This window comes from Dipteris shenzhenensis, chromosome 26, assembly GCF_047967505.1.
Source record: "Dipteris shenzhenensis isolate YYH24624 ecotype China chromosome 26, Dip_SZ_1.0, whole genome shotgun sequence".
Taxonomy (NCBI): Eukaryota; Viridiplantae; Streptophyta; class Polypodiopsida; order Gleicheniales; family Dipteridaceae; genus Dipteris; species Dipteris shenzhenensis.
The window spans coordinates 5017832-5040594 of NC_141621.1; the positions used below are offsets into that span (position 1 = coordinate 5017832).

The following is a 22763-nucleotide window of genomic DNA, read 5'->3' on the forward strand; positions in this document are numbered from 1 at the left end:
GACCATGGACTCTGAGCTCAACGCACCTGTGAAAATCATGTGTTTACTTTGACCCCCATCTGAGGTGAATTTCATGTACTGCATGCTTTGTCTCCCGTGAGTTTTCTCAAGGAGGGTCTTTCATACTTGATAGAAGTCTTTTCATTGAAAAAGAAGAAGAAAGCAGCTCCTAAAGTATGCATTTTTTTGGGACCAATTGGAGGATCCCCCCAACCTTATGGAGCTCACAACTACAAACAACCTTATGGATCCCCCCAACCTTATGGAGCTCACGACTACAAACAATTGTAGGGAGATTGACATTGTAGTCAAGTTTGGTCCATTTCCAGATGTATGCTATCATTGCATACAATTTGGGCACTTCGTAAGGGACTATCAGTATAGGAACCTAATGGCTCAACATGATGCTAATCTGGTTCATGATAAGTCCACGACTAAAAATGGTATAGAACCAACTTTTTGCTATTGGTGATGGAGCGATGGATGAGACTCCCAAAGATGTTCAAAATGCATTCTCCAAAGATCCTATTGAGAGAAACAAACAGGTACTGAAATCTTCTCCCAAGAAACAAAGGACCAACCTATCAAGCAATTGAGGTGATCAAATGTTGGTGAATGCCAAAGGCACATGGCTAGTACAACAAGGTGGAGGAGGAAGATCTACTTTGTCCAATTGGCAGGTATTACAAGATGGAGGAGGACGATATACTTTGGCCACTCATGGAAAGCGCTCTTATCACACCAAAGGCATGTCTTTTGGTGTCGTTAAGGGTGCAACTCATAAGATAGTAAGATTCTCTAATATTTACAAGTTGCTACTTGAATTTATGGATGAGTTGAACCTGTCACTTGGCATTCTTCAACCCCATGTGGCCACTTACTTATTTGAGTAAGGAACGCGAGTGGCATTTACTTTCATTGGAAGAAACTAGCTATCTTGAGGATGTTTCCTTAATCTAGACCTGACATATTTGCCATGCAAGAATGGAAAATTGGCTCCAACAATTTAGAAGGTTTGTTGATACATAGCCACATCCTTCTCTTAAATTGTCTGATTAGAGGAAAGTGGGACTGTGCTCCTTGTTCGCTCTGAACTTCATCCATAACTCTACTTTGCTGATGTTGATCACGATTTTTTGGCTGAAGTCTCAATTGATGAGTGTCCTACCTATTTCCTCTCACTTTAAGCTTTGAACTTAGTGCAAGAGAAAACTCAACTATAGGAAAGGCTTGCAATGTAGTTGCCGGCAAGAAACATATCTTCAATATGATTGGAATATGACTATAGACCCTCTATAGACACCCAAGATAGATTGCACAAAGGTGTTGAGCTCTCTGTCATGCTGAATCAAGTGCCTTGGCAAATTTTGCAAGTTGCTTGTGCATTTGTTGACTATGTTGTTGAATCTATGGCCAAGGAGAAAGCGATGGCATGTGATGGTATCCCAATTGACTTCTATCAATATTATTGGAAGTCATGCAGAAAGGATGTTATAATTTTCTTAAATCACTGTTGCAAAACAGGGCAACTACTTCATTTAGTCTGGTAATATTAGTAACTGCTAATATTACCAGTGCTGGATAGTACTAAACAGTAAGTGCTAGATAGTACTAAATAGGAAGTGTTAATATTAGTAAGTGCTGGATAGGAGAAAGCTTACGATCATGCCAGCTAGTCTTTCATTCTCAAGGTTATGAGGAAGCTGGGTTTTGGTCATGGTTTCTATAAAACAACCAACACCTTATTCCCTAATGCCATTGCAACAATTTCAATCAATGGCTACTACCATGACAATTTTCAATTGCAGCATTTGGTCAATGTTATGATGAAGCTGGGTTGCCATGGTTTTTGTAAAACAACCAACACCTTATTCCCTAATGCCACTGCAACAATTTCAAACAATGGCTACTACCGTGACAATTTCCATTATAGCATTTGGTTCGCTTTGGATGTCCACTCGCACCATTGCTCTTTGCCATTGTCACACTGAGCCACTACTATGCCAACTTGACTTTTATGTCAATAGAGGTTCCATTTGTGGCTTGTCCGTGCCTAATGGTTCAAGCTTTTCTTCACAAAATTTGGTAGATGATAACACTAATATATTGGTAGCAGATCAAGCTAACCTTGACATACTCATGGAGGTTTAATCAGATTTCATTGCTGTCTCTGATTTGAAGGTTAGTTCTTCTAGTATAGCTATTCTATTTTTGGACTACAGGTCCCCTCCACAATGGTTATCATAGTATGGTTCACACAGATCTCTTTAGGGACCATTTACAGGTACCTCCGATGCCCTTTGAGTGCTAGAGTCTCTATGAATCAAAGGCTAGATTGGTGCTTCACTAAAATTTAGACTAAGTTTCACAAATGGTGGGATAAACGCTATCTTTCCTTGATAGAGTAGCTATCCTCAAGCAGATTTTATCACCGCTTTCATTTATGCAGCTACAATTCTTTCTTTTTCCCAAGGTGGCACCTGGTCTATCGAAAGCCTTTCCAAAGAGTTTATTTGGAGAAAGATTGGCACTCAATATCATGCTCCTTAGCTACTATGCCAAAGCATGGAGATGGGTTTGGGCTAGAACTATTCAAAGACAAGTGCAATTGATTATGTAAGAAAGCTGTACACTCATCAACCCTAGGCTATCATGGTGTGTTATTGGATTGAGCAACAAGAAGTTGTAGGAATTTCAAGCTGCACACTCATCAACCTTGGGTTGTCATAGCATGTTATTGGATTGAGCAACAAGGAGGTGTAGGAATTTCACAGGGTAGAACTAAGTGGCAAGAGCTTTTGCTTTCAAAATTTCCTCTAAAGATTTAGCATGCGGTACTACTCAAGAAGCTGATTATTGTATGGCAAAGTAAGCTTGGCGATTGCAAGTGACGGGGTGTGAGATGGCTCAGTAGAGATACATCTTTGGGACTCAAGGTATGGGTTAATAAGTGGCCTTTTCAACCTTGACCCTATGCAAGTTAGTCCTTGTCTTACAAAGGGGATTAACAGTAGGGGCCTAAGCATTTGGTCCAATTGTGGGATCAAAGAAGAAAGGATTGGTTCAATAGGAATGAGTTAATTGTCAGATTTAATTTGTTATCTAGGGAGTAGGCTCCATCCTCAGTACAATTATAAGACTCAAACCTGATTGGCCTACTGGCTCCCTTCTCAGGTGATTGACTGATCTAAAGGCTAGTTTAATAGTAAAGGCAAAGATTTATCTCGAATGACTCTCAAAGAGTTTTCCAAAGTTGGCTCGGTTGATATACCAGCTAATATGCAAGCAGTGTGAAGCAAGAGGGCACCATCCGACTCACGTACAATATGGGCTTGTCGACTTTAGAATCCTTCCATTTCCTCTCTATAATTGTAAATTCCCTATGAGAACCACTTCCATCTTTTTCAAGGGTGTATTATCAGTAGATCTTTGTGGATATATATTCAATGTTGGCTTTAGAAAGCTAAGATTGTGATTACTCTCAAGTGGAAACAAGTTCTTTTTGGTGACAAAAGACAACTAGACAATTCTCAAATTTCGACTATGGAATCTTATCCCGACAGGAGCCATTCAACAATTTTTGGAAGCAAAGAAACTTTTATTATCTTTCATTGAATAAAGCTTTCAATAGATGTTTAGCGAGAAGTAAAAATGGAGATCCTAGACACAACAATGTATTTCAACAATACTTTAAAATTGCATCCACGGCCTTGAGAAATTCCTTACGTTGAGTTGTTACCACAGTTGCATTTTCTGTCTTTTTAGCATGTACACTCTTCTCTTTTTTATATGAATTCTTTCTTTCCTTTTTACATGTGCACCCTTCTCTTTTTAATGCAAATTATTGCTTTCCTATAAAAAAGAGAGGTGGTAATGTGAGGCTCAATGGACACACTAGGCTAAGGGACCACCCAGCTAGTGGTGCTCACCCAGCCCCATTACCAAGCTCAAATTGAGGCCTCATGGAGAATGATGCTGGGTTAGTTGTGTGCCCTGGCAGTTTAACACCCCAGCCCAGCTCGAGCTGTGAAATCCGGATTCCAACCCAGCATTCCACCACTGGACTAGGATATTCGATCGAGATCTTATTAGATGCCTTCAATGCTATGTTATGTTTGTCACTATGCGAGGTCGTGTTCATTGCTTACGTTTTGTGTTGTATTCATTGGCTATGCTGTGTTTGTCACAAATTCAGTGCAGTTGGGACTTAGGGCTTGTGGGACATGAAGGTATGATCGGCGGGGAACACGATCTCCCTTGCCGTGTCATCTGCCCACTCAGTTGGCATCTTGAGAAAACGCTTTAAGATGGTGGATTCAACCTTGCAGAAAGGGAAAAGAGCAATTGGTCTCCCCATGGTTATCGCCAAACGTGGTAAATGGGCTTAGTGGCCGGACATGGAGGAAGAAAATGGAGAGGAGCATGGCTACTGCCGAGAGAGGTGGTTCACACCACTTGGTGGTCATGATATAATTAAAGGCTACATTAAAAGAGGATTGGCCAGGAATCTTGTAGGTCCAATTGGTAGAGATTCAACCCCCAACCAACGCGTTTTTCGCCCTTGTCTTTTCTTTGGCCAAGGAGTTGGGCGACCGACTGGAGTCGGAAACTATTCTTTTCCTTCAAGTCCGTCCCGTCTAAGGTATTGGTCCAAGTGGGACTGGAAAGTGTCCACATTTTCTCCATGTCGACGGGGAGCATTAGATACTTGAAGTTGAAGAAGAGAGAGAAACCAAGGTTAAGTAAAAGTAAGTCTAGTCAAAGCCATGGTCTGGCGGCCTTCGTTGCGTGCTGGCTTGCTACCCGTGCTCTTTCTTTTCCCTGCAAGTACCCCCCCCCACCCTTTTCCTCCACCCCTTCAGCTTGGAGGCCCTGTTTTTGCTGCTGCAATTTCTAGGGCTCCCTCTTGCCCTCCGATATAGCTTCCCATCTCACAACCTCCTCTCCTTTGCCTTAGCTTCGATCTCATCGCACCCCCTCTTGTCGGCATCAGCCTCCTTCATCACCCCAGCCTTCCCCCCACCACAACAGCATGCAGACCCTCAATCGAATTAGACAGCTGGATGCCTTTCCTAAGGTTAATGAAGATTTCTACAGCCGATCATTGTCGGGCGGCGTCATCACGCTTATAGCTTCCGTTTTCATGGTGCTATTGTTCCTGACTGAGCTACGTAAGTGCTCACACATTCTCAATTTTTTATTTTCGTGATCCATCTCTGTGTTGAAATCAAGCGGGCAATTCCTGTATGAATCTTTAAATTTTGTGACACACATCTTCGGTAAGAGTTGCGGCGTGCGAGAATTGGTATGCTGACAATGGCAGACGTCCTATCTTATGAATACTCGTGGAATTTTCATTCGGAGAATTTGTGAATTCGTGTTCTAGTGGAAGTGTCTGGCATTAATTTTTAATAGTGACTATACATTGGAGCCATACAGAAGCCACTTTTCACTTCCAAATAACAACAGGACGAGGAAAAGATGGGGCTTTGTGACGAACGGCTTTCAGTGTAATTGCAGAGACAACAGATGCTGGAATGATAGGAATGGGGCTGGATATTGGCCGTCCCAATCTGTGATTGCAGGACTGACCCGACTGTATCTGCTGATTGCCAACCTGCTGATATGGCACCCAAGCACTATGCTGAATGCTGACCTGCTGACATGGCAGACTGCCGACCTGCCACGTGTCCTGCACCTGGCTGCAGGCTGCCCTACAGCCTTGTATGGCTGTGGACGTGACTGTTGTGCGGATGCTGCCGACTGATGTCCTGCTGCTGCAGTGGGCTGCAGAGCTGCCAGCAAGGCAGCCATGCCATGGGCTGCAGATGCCCATGACGCGCAGGCTGCCACTGCCAAAGAAGAATCGGACAGTTAGGATGGCAACAGCAGTTGGCCCAATCACGTCTTCAAGTCTTGCAAAAACAACTTCGGTGGTCATTAAGTACTTTGAAGATTAGAAGGGGAACCTCATTATTTTCTGACCATGTTCAAATTCTATGGCTAGATTGGTGGTGTAATCCTAGGAAATTTTGGTAGTTCAGAGGACATCATCTCCTCCCAACGTAGCCAAGCTGGCCCAGCTGACTCTCTCCCTCAAAGTCAAGGGCCTTGATTGGAGCATGCCGCATGCAAAAGCAACATTTAGGCCAAGGCAGCCATCTTGAAGATTTCCAGGTATGTGGGACGACCCGCCATTATTTTGACAGCATGTTGGTGGCATGAGTTGAGGTCCTAACCAACTATAAGAAGAAGGGTTATTCCATCCATTGGTTCCAAGTTCATTCCTTTGCTTCAAGATGTTGCTTGTAGACCTGGTTTTTAACCTTCCTGCTAACTCTTGCTATGTATTGATGCCCTTAAAATGTGGTTGCAAATGTTAAAAGGGGCATGGTGATTACGATTTTGAGTCCATGCTCCCAAAGTTGAAGAACAGTGCCCTGATTCTCTTGAGTTCAAGAACTATTTGTATAAGGTGATGCTGGGTGATCAGCCCAAAGATTAGTTTTTTACATGATGGTGGTTGTTTCACAAGGGCAGACTTTGAGAGAGAGTGATGTCATGCCATATGATGCACAGGCAGTGTAAATTTGAATGGCCTCTATGGCCTTTGTACACCTGGCACCAAATTTGCCAGGCTATGAGATTGCGCTAATATGGAGGTGGAATGAGATTTGCTCTGGAGGGGGAATGAGGCCAAGGAGGCACTGCATCCATACCAATGATCCAGGAGGTTCCCTTATGGATCAGGAATGCTCTGTTTGCATCTGCTCTCTCAAAGAACATCTGTGGTTTTGATTGTGTGAGCTTGGCAATGGATCCCCATGTGCTAAACAAATCTCCTCTCCAAATCTTGCCAAAAAGTAAGCAAGGCCATGCCAGATCCTTTGGGCCTTCTTGCAACTCCACAAGCAATCTTGGATGACGCAACCTTTGTAAGACGGGCATTGGGGACTTGCTCCAAGGATCTCTCTCCAAGCCTCACTGGTAGATCACCTTGCTGCAGTAACCAAAATAACATGGAGATCTATCTCCTCCTCTTGGATCTCTTGAGGCATCTCCAAAAGCAGCTTTGAGGGGGAGGTGTGATATCAAAGCTCTCTTAGAGTGCTTTCTTGGTAGGCCACCACTGCAAATTCCAAATTTGTGATTGCCTGATGTTTTTGACTCTGGATCTAAAGGATGTTAAGTTCGATCATGGGAAATTCGCATCATTCCATCTGCAGTCACCTGGATCCCATGGTAAATGTTGCCAATGCTGTGAACTGGGCATGTGCATGAATCTGCTGAGCTGAGATACTGCATACACTGCAAGTCAGGTCTGGTGTGACATAAATAAATAAGGCATCCAACAGCGTGCTGATAAAGAGTGATATCTGTTGGAAAGGTCACCTCCCCATCTGTAAGCCCCCAAATGAGGAGAGCGTGGGGGAGGGAGACCTAGGGCAAGATGTGCCCAAAGAGAGATTACCTGGATGTGTGGATCTGGGACAGATCTGGAGCATTCATGGTTGGTGGGGTATCCCAAGGATGAAAGGCTGCATCAGGAGCAGCTCATGTGCAGGAAGATGGCGGGGACACAGTGTCTTGGATCAGGCCTGGCATGAGGCACTCAGTGGACTGCAGCAGGACCCTATGGAAGGTGCGATGACATCAGCAATGTACGGAACTGTACAGTAGATGAGGAATATCAGGAAGAGGAATGCCATAGTAGTAAGAAAAAGAAGGCATCTAGAAGGAGCGCTGTAGAAGGGCCTGGCAGAGGCGCTTGCATGACGGGGTCCTTGGCAAAGTATATGGGCAGGTCTATGGCCTGCAAACAGGGCTGGCAGGTGGCAGGACAGCAGCAGCAAAGGGGCTGGACCCTGCATGGAACAAAGGGCCAGCAAAGGGCCCTAAATAGGGCTGGATAGGCAGCCAACCAGCCAACCAACTGGTCGGTTGGTTAGGGCTGCTACAGACCAGCCAGTCGGCCCATTTAGGGCTGGCTGGTCGGTCGGTTCAAGGGGGCCTTGAGCCCTATAAAAGGAGAGGCTTGTGGCCTCATTTCACATCCAGCTTCCAGCAGATCCAGGGCAGAAAGGAGCAGCAGGCAGCCACCCTCTGGACCTACATTCAGGAGGATAGAGAGGTGCTTGAAGGGCTGCAGACTTAGCCAGGAAAGGGCTGGGACCTTGGCTGTCATCTAGGGCAGCAAGGTGCTGAGATCACTATATCATCTGGAGCAGCCAATCCACCAGCAGAAGGAGCAGCAGCAGGGCTACCTTTGGGCCTATAGTTAGGAGGAGAAAGAAGTACCTTGTGCTGCAGACCTAGCTTGCAGGAGGCTGCCCACCTAGGCTGGTTTCCAGACAGCAAGGTGGAGAGGATCATTCTAGACGGAAAGTCTACTTACGCTCGAGGTGGAGCACGCGGGCTCGAGTCTAGAGATAGCCAGCAGATAGGAGAAGGACCTTGTGGTAAGATCAGAGGACCACATCATTGGTGGGACTCTGGATCTGTCTCTTTTGTATTGTGTCCATAGTTGTGGACGGAAATATATATTTTGGTGGTTTCTCTATCTGGTTGGTTCATTGTCTATTGATGAGTCTGCACACCTATTGTATGCACATAAGTAAAGAAGTTTGTGATTCCACACCCACACCGCACACTGTGTGAGCTCCTGGGCATTACTATAAGTCTTCCGCTGCGTGTACCCCCTCTGTTGGGTATTTTCTAACATGGTATCAGAGCCCAAGTAGGAGGCTCACAGGTGTGGGAGCCTGAAGGCAGGGACCTTGCTGAAGGCCGACCCTGATTCAGAAGCTCTAGGGAATCGACTTCCACGATTGGAGGATTGTGCCCTTGCGAGAAGGAGGGTGACTCAGGTTCAGTCAGGTGCGTTTAAAGTTTGCAGTCCAGGTGATCTAGAGATGTACTTTTGTTGCAAACCTTGCCAAAGGAAGGACGGGTTGAAACAGACCCTAAGAGCATGGTGCCTGGAAGACTCCAGGTTGTTCACTCATTATGAGGGGGACGACTTGAAGATCATGACGGCTGGATTGCTCGAGTTCAGAGGCATGAACGTGACTGTAGGAGGTGGTACCAGGAGGTGCTACCAAAGATGGACCTGTGTACTAGGATGGTGTGCGGAAGCGGAACCGGACCTGGTGGAGCAGGAGCCACTGGATGAAAAGCCAGGAAAAGATTTCGACACCGAAAGGTTCCAGAGGACTACGACCAGGGAGTTACTGGAGCATCTTCATCGACGTGTTGGCATTGGGCGTGGATGTGTCGGTGAGGGAGGTGTTGGAAAGGTCACCTCCCCATCTGTAAGCTCCCAAATGAGGAGAGCGTGGGGGAGGGAGACCTAGGGCAAGATGTGCCCAAAGAGAGATTACCTGGATGTGTGGATCTGGGACAAATCTGGAGCATTCATGGTTGGTGGGGTATCCCAAGGATGAAAGGCTGCATCAGGAGAAGATGGCGGGGACACAGTGTCTTGGATCAGGCCTAGCATGAGGCACTCAGTGGACTGCAGCAAGACCCTATGGAAGGCGCGATGACATCAGCAATGTACGGAACTGTACAGCGCTGTAGAAGGGCCTGGCAGAGGCGCTTGCATGATGGGGTCCTTTTAAAGTATATGGGCAGGTCTATGGCCTGCAAGCAGGGCTGGCAGGTGGCAGGACAGCAGCAGCAAAGGGGCTGGACCCTGCATGGAACAAAGGGCCAGCAAAGGGCCCTAAATAGGGCTGGATAGGCAGCCAACCAGCCAACCAACTGGTCGGTTGGTTAGGGCTGCTACAGACCAGCCAGTCGGCCCATTTAGGGCTGGCTGGTCGGTCGGTTCAAGGGGGCCTTGAGCCCTATAAAAGGAGAGGCTTGTGGCCTCATTTCACATCCAGCTTCCAGCAGATCCAGGGCAGAAAGGAGCAGCAGGCAGCCACCCTCTGGACCTACATTCAGGAGGATAGAGAGGTGCTTGAAGGGCTGCAGACTTAGCCAAGAAAGGGCTGGGACCTTGGCTGTCATCTAGGGCAGCAAGGTGCTGAGATCACTATATCATCTGGAGCAGCCAATCCACCAGCAGAAGGAGCAGCAGCAGGGCTATCTTTGGGCCTATAGTCAGGAGGAGAAAGAAGTACCTTGTGCTGCAGACCTAGCTTGCAGGAGGCTGCCCACCTAGGCTGGTTTCCAGACAGCAAGGTGGAGAGGATCATTCTAGACGGAAAGTCTACTTACGCTCGAGGTGGAGCACGCGGGCTCGAGTCTAGAGATAGCCAGCAGATAGGAGAAGGACCTTGTGGTAAGATCAGAGGACCACATCATTGGTGGGACTCTGGATCTGTCTCTTTTGTATTGTGTCCATAGTTGTGGACGGAAATATATATTTTGGTGGTTTCTCTATCTGGTTGGTTCATTGTCTATTGATGAGTCTGCACACCTATTGTATGCACACAAGCAAAGAAGTTTGTGATTCCACACCCACACCGCACAATGTGTGAGCTCCTGGGCATTACTATAAGTCTTCCGCTGCGTGTACCCTCTGTTGGGTATTTTCTAACAATATCGCACGGTGGGCTCCCATCATGAGCTGAGAATTTGAAGCTAGGGTCCACTGAGTAGAGATTGGCTTGCAATCCTCAAACTGAAAACGATCAAGGAGCTGTCCAATATACTTGGACTGAGACATCATGATACCCCCCCTCAACATGAGCAAACTGAATGCCGAAATAATAATGGAGTCGTCCCATGTCTGACATGTCAAAAATCTGCTGCAAATCAGCCTTGACAGCTGTAATTTGCTGAGTATCTGGGCCCGTGATGAGCATATCATCCACATATAAAATCAGCACTAAAAAATCAGATCCACTCCCACGGACATAAAGAGTGGGTTCCGTGGAACTATTCTGAAAACCAAGGGATAGTAAGTGTGCATGAATTTTGGCATACCATGCCATGGGTGCCTGCTTCAAACCGTAAAGGGCTTTTCTAAGCCGGCATACCTTATTTTCAGAATTATCAACCTCAAAGCCAGGAGGTTGTGTGACATAGACTTCTTCCTGCAGATCCCCATGAAGAAAAGCAGTTTTGATGTCAAGCTGGTGCACTTGCCAATGATGATGGGCTGCAATGGCAATGACACATCTAATGGTAGTAATCCTGGATGTGGGAGCAAATGTCTCCTCAAAGTCAATGCCTTGTTGTTGGGCATACCCTTTTGCAACAAGACGGGCTTTGTATCGATCTATGCTGCCATCAGATTTCCTTTTTAATTTGTAGACCCACTGCGTTCCAATGGCATGCTTGCTGGGAGGGAGATCTACTAATTCCCATGTGTCATTTTTGGCAATAGATTGTAACTCAGCTCTCATTGCAGCCATCCACTCTTTGCTGTTAAAAGCATCTTTATGGCACAGAGGCTCTACATTGCAAGCTGTAGCAAGGAGTGCAAACTCAAGAAAGTGACCATGCTGTCTCTTCCCTGATCTTGTCCGGGCAGCAAAAGGTTGATCTTGTTTGCTGTCCCTCAATGTATCAAGAAACCATCTGGGAACTTGCCTTTGCTGTCTATTGACAGCTCTTTCTTAAATGACTGCATCATGAATAGTGTGATCATTTTGTGCCGGAAGAGAAACCTGCAAATCAGCATGAGATTGTGGCTGATTATTGCTTCATGTTGCTGGTCAAAATCCTCTTCTGATGATGGCAGAGGTAACCAAGATTCAAAGGCATCAAACATGTCAACATCTGGCTTTGCTTTGCAATCCACAAGAGGAGAAGCTGAATGTTCAGCAAAGATTACATCTCTACTGACAATAATCTTCCCAGTATTTGGTTGATATAACCGATACCCTCTGCTCTCTTGGCTGTAACCAATAAATATGCATTTGATTGCCTTGTCATCAAGCTTATGTCTCAGCTGAGATGGTACATGAACATATGCAAGAGACCCAAAAACTCTCATGTGTGAAAGTGAAGGCTTCCTGCCTTTCCATGCTTCATAAGGTGTAACAGTCTTCAATGCCCGTGTAGGTGATCTATTCAGCACATAGTTGGCACACATTACTGCATCAAGCCAAAATTTATTGGGCAAAGACTTGGCCTTTAGCATGCATGTGGCCATCTCCATTGTGGACCTGTTTTTCCTTTCAGAAACAGGATTTTGCTGAGGAGTGTAAGGAGTAGTGCATGAGTGAATAATGCCCCATGAAGACAGAAATGCATCAAACTCCTTTGACATATACTCTCCCCCCCTATCTGTGTTGAGGGTGACAAGCTTGCATCCTGATTCATTCTCAACCATATTCAGCCATCTCTCAAAGCATAAGAAAACTTCAGATTTGGCTTTTAAAGGATATACCCAGCAATATCTTGTGAAATCAAGAGTCATCAAATACTTATACCCCCCAATGGCATTTGTCCTCATTGGGCCACATACATCACTGTGTACTAGCTGCAATTTCCTTTGTGAGAGTTTTGGACAATTCTTTTGAAAAGGAAATCGATGCATCTTACCCAAAAGACAACCCTCACACACATGTTTGGAAACTGTGTGAGTCTGAGGTACATCATTTGCCATCTGCTGTGAATGTAGCTTTGCAAGAGCTCTATAATTGAGATGGCCCATTCTCTCATGCCAAAGATGAGTTTCAGCAAGCTGTGAATCTGAAATAGCCAATGCTTCAATCGAAAGTGCAGCTGAATGATGATCAAGGTGATAAAGTCCTTTTTGTAAAGTGCGAGTGAGAACTATGGCATTGTCATTACGAAGATCATAAACTAGGCATCTGTAGCCATCAAAAATCACTCTGAAACCTGAAGTAGCAATGGCTGAAATTGAAATCAAGTTGAGTTCAATTCCAGGGACAAAAAGAACATTTGTTAGAGTGACAGGATGGCTTGAAATGGATGTGAGCTGCACATCTCCAACTCCTTTTACAGCATATGAAGCATTATTAGCACATGTAACAATCCCCCCTTGAGGTGCATCAGCTAAAGAATGAAACAACTGTGTGCAAGATGTGACATGCTTGGAAGCACCACTATCAAAGTACCAGGGTTGAGCATCATTAGCAGTAAAGAATGCATCAGCTTTGGAGGGATCAAATGAGCAATGGACAGCCCATGCCCAATCATCCTGAAGAGCATGTGCATGTGAAGCATCTTTTGGCTCATGGGATTCAATAGCATGTGAGGCATTAACTGTCAATCCAGCTTTCTTTTTCTTCGAAGCAATGCGCTTCCTGCATTCTGAAATGTCATGTCCAGGCTTGCGATAATAGTTGCTTTTTTTCTTCTTTGACTTATCTGTTGTATTTTTAGATGCATGGGAGGAATTGCAGCTGCTATGCGCAGATTTTGGCTTGCCCATAGGCTTGGAAGCCTTGCCTCTTCCTGTCTGCTGTAAGTAAATGCATGATCAGGAATAATGGCTTGTCTATTAGCTCTACTTTGCTCTTCCTGCAAAAGCAAAGTAACTAGCTGATCAAAAGAATAGTGGTTTGGATTACCAATGGCCACTAATCGAAGGGTTGTAGTAAACCCTTGATATGTATCTGGCAGTCCATTCAATGTGGTATTGACAAGCTGTGAATTTGCCACCACCTCATCAATGTTGGCAAGCTGTTCCATGAGGTCTTTGACCTTTGTCAGGTATGCATCCATAGACTGATCTTCATTCATACCGACTTCCTGTAATATGCAACACGAGCTTCATTGCGAATCTGATAGAGAGAAGCTAATTTATCGCAAGCATCCTTTATTGTCCTGCAAGACCGGATGTGTGGAATAATGATTCTCTTGCATGATAAAGCAATGCATGAATGTGCATTTGCATCTCTTGCATCCCATCTTGACTGTTCTTGAGTTGGAAGAGCAGCAGTAGGAGTGCTAGAGGAAGAGGCATCAGGAGGAGTACCCCCTGCAGAAGGACCAGCTGTAGAGGCAACCACTGTAGCATTGGTTGGCCTCAGATCAGCCCCAAAAACAATATTCCATAAATGCATTGCAACAAGAATATGTTTCATGAGATAAGACCATATCGGATAGTTGGTGCCATCCAACTTATCATCTTCACGAAGAACTCCAAATAAATCTTGATTGTTCCCAGCCATAGCAAATGTGATACCCTGAAAGAGACCTGAAAACCCAAAAGCCTCAAGGCTATCACTGCAAAAAGCTGGCTGTCCAAAAAATGACAGCAAATATCTGCAAATTTTCGACCCAAATCAAAGGGCAAATGCAGATGTGACCCAAATGTGACTGTGGCAGGCAATGTTCACTGCAAAAATAGCAAATCTGGCAAAAGCCCCAAATTTATTGAGGGCAAATAGGCCAAAAAGAGGGCAAATGCAGAAAAGCCCCAAGTTTTGCTGAAATTTTTGCAAATGTGACCCAATGTATGCAAATCTGACTCAATGTCTTGCAAAAGTGACTCAATGTCCTGCAATCTGACCCAATGTAGTGCAAACAAACAAGAGATTGTAGACCAAACTCCAAAGCCCCAATGTATTGCAAGAAATTGCAACCAAAGGTGGAAAGGATTGGAAGCCCCAAGAACTGCCAATGTCCGTAGTCACAGCCAATGCTAGCTAGTACAGATTCTGACACGTTGTACGGAGCACTGTATAGTGAATGTATGGAAGTACAGTACAAAAAAAGGTACGATGCCTGTACGGAAGCATGTATTGCAGTATGGAACACTGTACGGTGACGTACGGAACATGTATGTTGTACGGACAGCTGCTGTGTACGGTTGTATGAAGCAGATCCAGTGTATGGTATACAGCGTAGTTACGATGTACTTACATCAGGTGTAAGGAATCACTGGCACGGAGAAGAGCGTACGGCTATAGCAGGTATTGCGAGTGAGTACAACGGCTGTACGGACGGAGAAGCACGAAGCGGAGCAGTACAGAACCGTACAGTTGTACGGCGCATGTACAAGGGACGTACGTAGTGCAGTCGGAAACAGGTACGGAGCTGTATGACTGTACGGATGAAGGAGCTGGTGCAGGTGACGAATCTAAACGTGGCTCTGATACCACTGTAGGATCGGATAGAGGAGAGAGAGTGCAGGTAGCTAAAGAAGCGATGAGTTAGCCGTCACGTCAAATCTTGGATAAACCAAAAACAAATGAGTACAAGGTAGACCTAGGACTAAGTGTCCCAGGTGTCACATAGGACTAAGTGTCCTATGTGGCCTAAAAGACACTAACACTATAAGTGTCTTTATTTATGCCTACAAGGCACATACCATGGCTTGTAGGGCATCACTAGAACCACCAGAGGCTGGCCTACATCTTTCTTGCATCAAAACTAGAAAACTCAGACAATCCAGCAAGTGCTGCTGTAAATTGTCACTTTTGAGGGGTAGAAAGCAATCTAGCCTGTCAGAACTTGTTAGTATGGTCTGGAACCTGCATGGATCTAACCTTCGTTGCCTGAAATTACAGCAAGCCAAGTGTCGTTGGATTGTTACTCAGGTGCTTGCTTGCACTCTAATAAATGACGAAACAGGTTGGAAAATTGACAATCGAAAGCTGGACTTCTCCAGAAATGTTATCAAATTGATTGGCTGAAAAGAAGCATTCAGGCTGTGGAAATTTGCTCCTTTTTGAATGTCCTCTTGTTGAACACCTCATGCAAGGAGACTAGAGAGGAGAGAACCGATGAACAGGATGACATTCTGTAGGCCATCTTCTAGTGGTTCTAGTGATGCCCTATAGGCCATGGTATGTGCCTTGTAGGCATAAATATAGGCACTTATAGTGTTAGTGCCTTTCAGGCCACATAGGACACTTAGTCCTAGGTCTAAGTCGTACGTTCTGTACAGTGTACCGTGCCTACTTCGTGCTGTGTCGTACTTGTTTTGTACTTCCTTCGTACTTGCATCCGTACAACATACATGCACCCCTACAATCAAGTACTTGAATTCGTACATTGCACGTACTTGTTCCGTACAATGTAATCCGTACTTGCGTTGTACTTTGTACATGCACTGTACCTGCTCAGCACGTTGTACTTGCACCATACATGCTTTGTCCGTACAGCTTGTACCTTATAGGACATTATCAAAATTTGGGGCTTTTGAGGATTTTTGTTATCCTTATCTTCCTTCTACTGTTTAAAATCATTTCAAGCCATTTCAACAGTTTGGAAAGCCTACATCTTGAGGTCTATATTTTGGGACAGGTGCAAATTTTCAGTCAATTTGTGGACGGCAAGTCCTAATTTTACAGTTGCAAGCCTTGAGGCTATTTTTTTTGGGATTCGGTCTGCAATTTCTCGTTTGATTGCAATACATTGGGTCAGATTGGAGAACATTGAGTCACATTTGCAGGACATTGAGTCAGATTTTCAGACATCGAGTCTTTTCTGCAAGACATTGAGTCAGATTATTATACATTGGGTCACATTTGCAAAAATTTCAGCAAAATTTGGGGCTTTTCTGTATTTGCCCTCTTTTTGGCCTATTTGCCCTCATTAAATTTGGGGCTTTTGCCAGATTTGCTGTTTTTGCAGTGAACATTGCTTGCCACAGTCACATTTGGGTCACATCTGCATTTGCCCTTTGATTTGGGTTGGAAATTTGCAGATATTTGCTGTCATTTTTGGACTGCCAGCTCTTTGCAGTGATAGCCTTGAGGCTTTTGGGTTTTCAGGTCTCTTTCAGGGTATCACATTTGCTATGGCTGGGAACAATCAAGATCTATTTGGCGTTCTTCGTGAAGATGGATGGCACCAACTATCCGATGTGGTCTTATCTCATGAAACATATTCTTGTTGCAAAGCATTTGTGGAATATTGTTTCTGGGGTTGATCTGAGGCCAACCAATGCTACAGTGGTTGCCTCTACTGCTGATCCCTTTGCAGGGGGTACTCCTCCTGATGCCTCATCTTCTAACACTCCTGCTGCTGCTCTTCCAACTCAGGAAGAGTCAAGATGGGATGCAAGAGATGCAAATGCACATTCATGCATTGCTTTATCATGCAAGAGAATCATTATTCCACACATCCGATCTTGCAGAACAGCAATGGATGCAAATTGGCTTCTCTTTATCAGATTCGCAATGAGGCACGTGTTGCATATTTGAGAAGGCAATTACAGGAAGTCAGTATGAATGAAGGTGATTCTATGGATGCATATGTGACAAAGGTCAAGGACCTCATGGAACAACTTGCCAACATTGATGAGGTGGTGCCAAATTCACAGCTTGTCAGTACCACACTGAATGGACTGCCAGATACATATCAAGGGTTTGCTACAACCCTTCGATTAGTGGCCATGGGTAATCCAGACCACTATTCTTTTGATCAGCTAGTTACTTTGCTTTTGCAGGAAGAGCAAAGTCGTGCTGATAGACAAGCCATTATTCCTAATCATGCATTTGCTTCATAGTAGACAGGAAGAGGCAAGGCTTCCAAGCCTAAATCTGTGCATAGCAGCTGCAATTCGTCCCATGCATCTAAAAATACAGCAGATAAGTCAAAGAAGAAAAGATGCAACTATTGTCGCAAGCTTGGACATGACATTTCAGAATGTAGAAAGCGCATTGCTTCGGAGAAAAAGAAAGCAGGATTGAAAGTTAATGCCTCACATGCTATTGAATCCCATGAGCCAGCAGATGCTTCACATGCACATGCTCTCCAGGATGATTGGGCATGGGCTGTCCATTGCTCATTTGGTCCCTCCAAAACTGATGCACTCATTACTGCTAATGATGCTCAGTCTTGGTATTTTGATAGTGGTGCTTCCAAGCACGTCACATCTTGTAGACAGTTGTTTCATTCTTTAGCTGATGCACCTCGAGGGGGAACTGTCACGTGTGCTAACAATGCTTCATATGCTGTAAAAGGAATTGGAGATGTGCAGCTCACATCCATTTCAAGCCATCCCGTTAATTTGACAAATGTTCTTTTTGTGCCTGGAATTGAAGTCAACTTAATTTCAATTTCAGCAATTGCGAGTTCAGGTTTCAGAGTGATTTTTGATGGCTACAGATGCCTAGTTTATGATCTTCGTGATGACAATGTCATAGTTCTCACTGGCACATTGCAAAAGGGGCTTTATCACCTTGATCATCACTCAGCTGCATTTTGTATTGAAGCATTTGCTATTTCAAATTCACAGCTTGTTGAAACTCATCTTTAGCATGAGAGAATGGGTCATCTCAATTATAGAGCTCTTGCAAAGCTATGGGGCTACAAATAATAGCACCATGTCACCAGTGTCAAATTCGAGGTGACGTCTATGTTTGTTGGCAGAGCGTTGATACTGCTCTTGCGCTTTTCACATATGATCCCTGACTTGGAGTAGAATGTCTTGCATTCTTGAACTAGTTGATCAGCAAGCTGCTAGGTGTGACTGAATATAATGTCGAAGCATTTCTTCTAGAACTTGGTTGACCCTTTCAGAGAACAAGTGCCTGTGGGGTGCGAGGAGCAGTCGGCCTGGCTGGTCAGGATTGGAAGGCAGCAACAGGGTGGCTTTCTGGTTGTCTGCATCGCGATAGAGGGCTGAACCGCTGCTGGCCAAAAGGCAGGTAAGGTGGCGAAAAAAAGGGGGGGCAGGCTGCGTATGGCGAAACAGGCTGCTGGCTACCAAGGGCTGATTCGCGGCAGCCTGGGCAGGGATTCTGGCGCTGATCTAGCGCAGCAGGGCTGGCAGGAAACCAGGGCAGCAAACCGCCCGGGGGGGGGGCTGCATATGGCGTGGAGACATGGCGGATCCTGCGTGACCAGAATCCGTACGGTCAAGGGAGGCGAGCCTACGTAACAGAAATCCGTACGGGCGTCAAAAAGGATCGTCCCTTTTTCGTTTGTGGCTGCCTAGGTTGGGTGGTTGCCAAAAATTAATGTGTGGGTTTAATTAACCCGTGGGTAGTCTAGAGTAAGACCTAAGGTATGGGGCTGGGTTTTCCTTTTTAGCCCCTCTAGGTACCCTTTTTTAAGGTGCTTGGTGCCAAAAGGTGTGCCTATTCGAAGGGGTGTGACCCTTGGAATAGGTGCACCTTTTCATGAAGGGGTGTGACCCTGTTTTCAAAAGGGGTGTCCCCACATGAAGAGGTGTGTCCTTTTTTCCATGATGGGGTATGTCCCTTGGGTGAGGAGTCAAAACTCTTCATCAAAAGGTGTGTCCGATGGTGGAAAAGGTGCCTCCCTTAGTTTTGGGACAGCCCAAGCACATGAAAAGACACGATTTTTGTCGTGTCCATTCACATCAACTCGTGATGTGTGGGAGATGGAGAGGCCAATGATGACTTTAGGCAGGGATGGCGCTAAAAATTTTTACGCTCATTCTCTCCATCTCTTCCATGCATAATGTGCACGGATATCCTTCTAGCGGAAAGAGATATATAAGATAGGCGCTAGAAGGTGGGGGGAGTTTCCTACAGGCAGGAGCGAAATTTGCTCTGATACCACTGTAAGAAATCCTAGATTTACTATATTTAGAAATGTGCTAAGGAACAGAAAGGAGACTGAAATAGCAGAGAACAAGGAATAATTGTATTGCTTGAGTGTCTGTAGTGTAGCTGTAGTGTGTCATCCATACAATTGGGCCTCTCTTATATAGAGAGTGAAGAGTCACACATGAAAAGGTGTGTACTCCAAAGTGTATGTGCATGAAGAGGTGCGTACCCCTTGTGAAGGGTGTGACCCTTGATGAGAGGGTACATTATAATAGGAGTGTCTCTTCAATAGAATGTCTCTTGTGAAGGGTTGTGCCTCATAGGAAGTGTCCCGTCGAAAGGGCATACCCTTCCACAAGTGTCCATTCATCAAACCATCCATAAGTCTAGATATTGAGAAAGGAATGCGTCACAGATCGTGACATTTGACTCTTGGTTACCTCTGCCTTCATCAGAGGAAGACTTTGACCAGCAACATGAGCCTCAACCTGCAAATCAGCATGGGGTATTGGCTGATCATTGCTTGTTGAAGGGCCTGCAAGATGGCTTCTTGATACATTGAGGGACAGCAAACGAGATTAGCCTTTTGTTGCCCGGACAAGATCAGGGAATAGACAGATGCATGGTCACTTTCTTGAGTTTGCACTCCTTGCTACAGCTTGCAATGAAGAGCCTTTGTGCCATAAAGATGCTTTTGACAGCAAAGAGTGGATGGATGCAATGAGAGCTGAGTTACAATCCATTGCTAAAAATGACACATGGGAATTAGTAGATCTCCCTCCTGGCAAGCATGCCATTGGTACTCGGTGGGTCTACAAATTAAAAAGGAAATCTGATGGCAGTATAGATCGATACAAAGCCCGTCTTGTTGCAAAAGGGTATGCCCAACAACAAGGCATTGACTTTGAGGAGACCTTTGCTCCCACATCAAGGATTACTACCATTAGATGTGTCATTGCCATTGCAGTCAATCATCATTGGCAAGTGCACCAACTTGACATCAAGACTGCTTTACTTTATGGGGATCTGCAGGAAGAAGTCTATGTCACACAACCTGCTGGTTTTGAGGTTGTTAATTCTGAAAACAAGGTATGCCAGCTTAGAAAAGCCCTTTATGGTCTGAAGCAGGCACCCAGGGCATGGTATGTACAACCGACTCGCTCGTGAAAGACAGCAATTACTGCTCATAAAAGACAGTAATTATACTCTCATAAGCTCTCCCTCACTCCCTCTCTCTGTAGATGCACTAGGGCCCAGGACAAATCGTCGGGCTGGACCCCCCCGAAGGTCTTTATTCATCAGAGAAAATCTGTTACAGAAGTTCAGAGCGTAGAGCTATCTGGTAAATCTCCACACTACCAAACGTGAATAATCCAGTTTTTTTACAAGAGCTTCAAGTTCCATTCAAATTGGTAACATGCCACTTGTCTAAAATCTAGACTAAATCCTATTACATGCCACTAAGGGCCATTCTGGAGTCTTCAAAGCTCTCGGTCACACGAACCGCCTCCTAGATGCTTGTCAGGCTCCCTTTACGCTTAGGAAAAAAATAATCCTTCCTAGTACCTGCAACAATTAATTAAAGCGCACCACCATGGTACCCATTAATTGTTAGCACTTTGCATGCAAATAACACATTGTGGACTAATCCTAGTCACGGTGGGCGTCCCCACTGAACACATGTGCACATCTGAACAAATATATATACAAATAAATAAATATATATTTTTTGGTTGACCGGAGTCAACACTCTTGATTATAATTAAAGAGCGTTGACCAAAGGTCAAGGCGCCTTAATTGTAGCCAAGTCTCTCCAACCGAAGTTGGCACATCTTGGTTAACCCTCTTGGCGCATGCCAAGTCTTGTTGACCGAAGTCAACACTCTTTGACCGCAGTCAGGTTTACTTGACTAGAGTCAAGTATTTTTGACCGTAGTCAATCCTTTGACCATTAAAATAACTCTTTGACCATAATTAACACATATAAAACTCTTTAATTATGATCAAATAAATGGTCAACTGTACTTTGACTTAGGATATTTACATTGTGGTGACATCCCCTCGGCTTCTATTCAGTTGACCTCAACTGAAAAGCTTCCTTGTAAACATCCAAAAGCTGTGGATAATCGGATAACATATCTTCGTCCATCCACTTGGCATCTAATGCCGTATAATTCTTGAATTTTACAAGATACCTGTAAAACTCCTTACCCTGAGGGCCTTTACGTACAGTATGGTACACAATTTGCTCTGGCTGAAGGACTTCCTCGAGCTCATCCACTTCTGGTGGATCTTCTGATACTGGTTCTGTAGGCTCTGGTCCCTGAAATTTCTTTAGAAGACTCACATGGAATGCATTGTGAATCCTCCAATGCTCTGGCAATGCTAATCTGTATGCAACCTCATTTATTCTTTCTGTAACCCTGAAAGGGCCATAGTATCTGGGAGATAACTTTGCATACACTTTCTGTTTGCCTTTAAACTTGCGGAGCCTAGCTTTTTCAAACCTCAAAAGTACCCAATCCCCTTCCTTGAGATCTAATTGTCTCCTGTGCTTATCTGCAGCTCTTTTATGTTTCTCTTGAGACCTTTCAATTGCTGTCCGGACTTGGCTGTAAGCTGTCTGGAGGTCTCTCACAAACTGATCAGCTGCAAATATTTCATCTTTGGTCCTCAATATAGGTGGCAAAATCACCTTCCCATATATGACTTCAAAAGGGGCTTTCCTTGTAGAGCTATGTACTGTATTATTGTAAGCAAACTCTACTAACGGTAGGTACTTTTCCCAGTCTGAACTTTGGTCACCCACGTAGCATTTCAGCATATCCAAAATTGTAGAATTTGCTACTTCACTTTGACCATCTGTCTGGGGATGGAAAGAAGAAGAAAAATTCAGATTCGTCCCCATGTTATCAAATAAAGCTCTCCAGAATAGACTGGTCATTCTGGGATCTCGATCACTAACAATGGACTTAGGCATACCATGATGTTTAAAAATTTGTGCCATGAACAGCTTAGCCATATGATCTGCCTTTATGGTTTTGCGAACCGGAATGAAATGAGCTTGCTTGCTGAATCTATCAATGATAGTCCAAATCCCATCATTTCTTGACTTTGATCTCGGCAAATCAAAAATAAAGTCCATTGTAATACTTTCCCATGGTGCCTGAGGCACGGGGAGAGGCATAAGTAGGCCAGGTGCCTTCCGTCTATCATACTTCATTTTCTGACACGTAAGGCATTCAGTAACAAACTGATGTATATCTTTCCGCATTCCTGGCCAAAAGAAATACCTCTCTAGTGCTAGAGTTGTTGCTGTAATTCCTCTATGTCCAGCATAGGGAGGTGCATGGCATTCCCCCAAAA

General features: G+C 44.7%; 1 protein-coding gene across 3 annotated transcripts in view; it reads left to right on the top strand.

The window, feature by feature from the left end:
* Window positions 1-4841: 4841 nt before the first annotated feature.
* The window catches only part of LOC147884568 (uncharacterized), a 128428-nt gene continuing 110506 nt past the window's right edge, over window positions 4842-22763 (top strand). For all 3 annotated transcript variants that reach the window (XR_015543549.1, XM_087397388.1, XM_087397390.1), the window contains exon 1: window positions 4842-5171. Coding sequence is in view for 2 of the 3 variants with exons in the window: in XM_087397388.1 (XP_087253514.1) it covers window positions 5033-5171 (139 nt within the window). In the remaining variant the exon portion in view is untranslated. The remainder of the gene's footprint in view (window positions 5172-22763) is intronic.